At 57.6% G+C, this 1,987-nt stretch overlaps 1 protein-coding gene across 2 annotated transcripts in view; it reads right to left on the bottom strand.

Moving 5' to 3' along the window:
• Positions 1 to 620: 620 nt before the first annotated feature.
• Positions 621 to 1,987, bottom strand: part of HSD17B14 (hydroxysteroid (17-beta) dehydrogenase 14) — a 27,516-nt gene continuing 26,149 nt past the window's right edge. The window contains exons 7-9 of one of the 2 annotated variants that reach the window (XM_011946437.1): positions 1,266 to 1,333; positions 1,059 to 1,155; positions 621 to 952 (exon numbers count right to left, since the gene is read on the bottom strand). In XM_011946437.1, coding sequence (XP_011801827.1) covers positions 779 to 952; positions 1,059 to 1,155; positions 1,266 to 1,333 — 339 coding nt within the window. In that variant the 3' untranslated portion in view covers positions 621 to 778. The remainder of the gene's footprint in view (positions 953 to 1,058; positions 1,156 to 1,265; positions 1,334 to 1,987) is intronic. The other variant, XM_011946438.1, reaches the window with a different exon arrangement.

The following is a 1,987-nucleotide window of genomic DNA, read 5'->3' as shown; positions in this document are numbered from 1 at the left end:
AGCTCCCGCCCCCGCCGCGGCCAATCAGCGGTTGGCGCACACGCCCCCCTACCACAGCCAATCCGCAGCAGCCCTGCAGCTCCACCCCTCACCTGCTGGACGCCAGCGCGCCCGGCCCTGCGCCCCTCCTGGGTCCAGCTGGGGAGTCTGCATACCCCAGTGCCCTGCGGACCCAAAACCCAGGAGTTTCAGGCCCTTCTCCCTCTGATCCAGATGTCTCAACCCCCAACTTTCTCTTCCCTCTGGACTTTTCTTGCCAGCTACCTTACTATTCTACAGGCACCGAGAGGAAGACTCCTTTTCCCTGAGGGCCAAGAATAAGGAGGAGGGCCTTTTGTGCCTCCTCCTCCATTACCTCCTAATTGCGCTTAATTTACTCTCCCCTGCGGGCCTTTAGCGCGCTGGTGAAGCCAAACCGCTCTACCTTTCCCGGGAGCCCCTGGCGACAGCGACAGGGCTAGCAACATCAGGCACCTGCTTGCTGCAAGGCCTGGCGTTGGGGGGCGGGGGGAGCTGCAGCCCTTCAGGGTAGAGGCAACTTGTGGGTCTGGGGTGCAGGGGCTAAGTGGGCAGAAGGACTCGTCTAAAGGGTGGGAAATAAATATAACGATGTCTTCCTCCTTCTGGCTGCAAATTGCTTTTATGGGAACCTGCAGGGTGACCTGGTACCTTCCTAAGTGGGCTTAGAGTCTAAGGGCTTGGGGGCTGCATCTGATACAGGTTGGAGTTTGGGATGGGAGAGTCCTAGGAAGGGGGCCCCAAGTAGAAATGAGAGAAATCAGAAGGGAATATCAGGGGCATCCACGGGGGTGCTCCGGCTGGCCTTGCGCCCGTACCCCAGCTCTGCACCCCCTGTCACGAGCAGTTCAATGCCCGTGCAGAAGTTGGCTTCGGAGGCCAGGAACACTGCCGCTGCCCCGACCTCAGCGGGCTGGCCCATGCGGCCCAGTGGCTGGGGAGAAAAGAGCGGTGAAGGAGGTCAAGAGAAGCCCCACTTGATCGCCATGTCCCCCACCCCCAAGCCACCTTCTACCACCTGGATCTGAACCCCCTCCTACCTGGGCCAGCATGCCCTCTACGACTGTGGCCCTAGGGTCTGGTGTGAAGGCTGCCAGCTCCTCCCACAGTGGGGTCCAGATGTTACCTGGGGAGATACTGGGGGAAGGGAGAGAGGGGATCAAAGAAATCTGTCTCGAATCACTTGGGATCACTCCCAGTCACCCCAGTTCCCCCAGAAGGCTCTCGGCATGCTCAGAGCAGCTCACCAGTTGACTCGGACACCATATGGACTTTCATCCAGGGCCAAGGCTTTGGTCATGGCTGTTACTGCCCCCTGCAGAAAACGGAGCGGGGAAGAAAGTTCAGTCCCCGGGACATGGGGTCCCTGCCATCCATTGTCTCCTGCCTGCCAGGGGGGGCATCAGAATGGGGAAGTCATGCCCTCCTTGAAGGCTGCCTTCAGAGGCATCAGCCTTGGTTTCTTGGGAGAAACTTGGCATAGAAATCTGTCACAGGAAGGCCAGGTGCAGTGGCTCACACCTGTAATTCCAGCACTTTGGGAGGCCGGGATGGGTGGATCACTTGAGGCCAGGAGTTCCAGACCAGCCTGGCCAACATGGCGAAACCCCATCTCTACTAAAAATACAAAAATTAACCGGACATGGTGGTGCACGCCTGTAATCCCAGCTACTGGGGAGGCTGAGGCATAAGAATTGCTTGAACTTGTGATGCAGAGGTTGCAGTGAGCTGAGATCATGCCACCCTACTACAACCTGGGCAACAGAGTGAGACCCTATCTCAAAAAAAAAAAAAAAAAAGAAGAAGAAGAAGAAGGGCCGGGCACAGTGGCTCACGCCTGTAATCCCAACACTTTCTGAGGCTGAGGAGGGTGTTCGAGTCCGGAGTTCAAGACCAGCCTCACCAACACGGTGAGACTTCGTCTCTACTAAAAGATACAAAAAACTAGCTGGGCATGGTGGCAGCCACC

Source organism: Colobus angolensis, unplaced genomic scaffold, assembly GCF_000951035.1.
Source record: "Colobus angolensis palliatus isolate OR3802 unplaced genomic scaffold, Cang.pa_1.0 Scaffold25, whole genome shotgun sequence".
Lineage (NCBI taxonomy): Eukaryota > Metazoa > Chordata > Mammalia > Primates > Cercopithecidae > Colobus > Colobus angolensis.
Note: the sequence above shows the minus strand (reverse complement) of the source record. Positions and strands in the feature narration are given on the sequence as shown.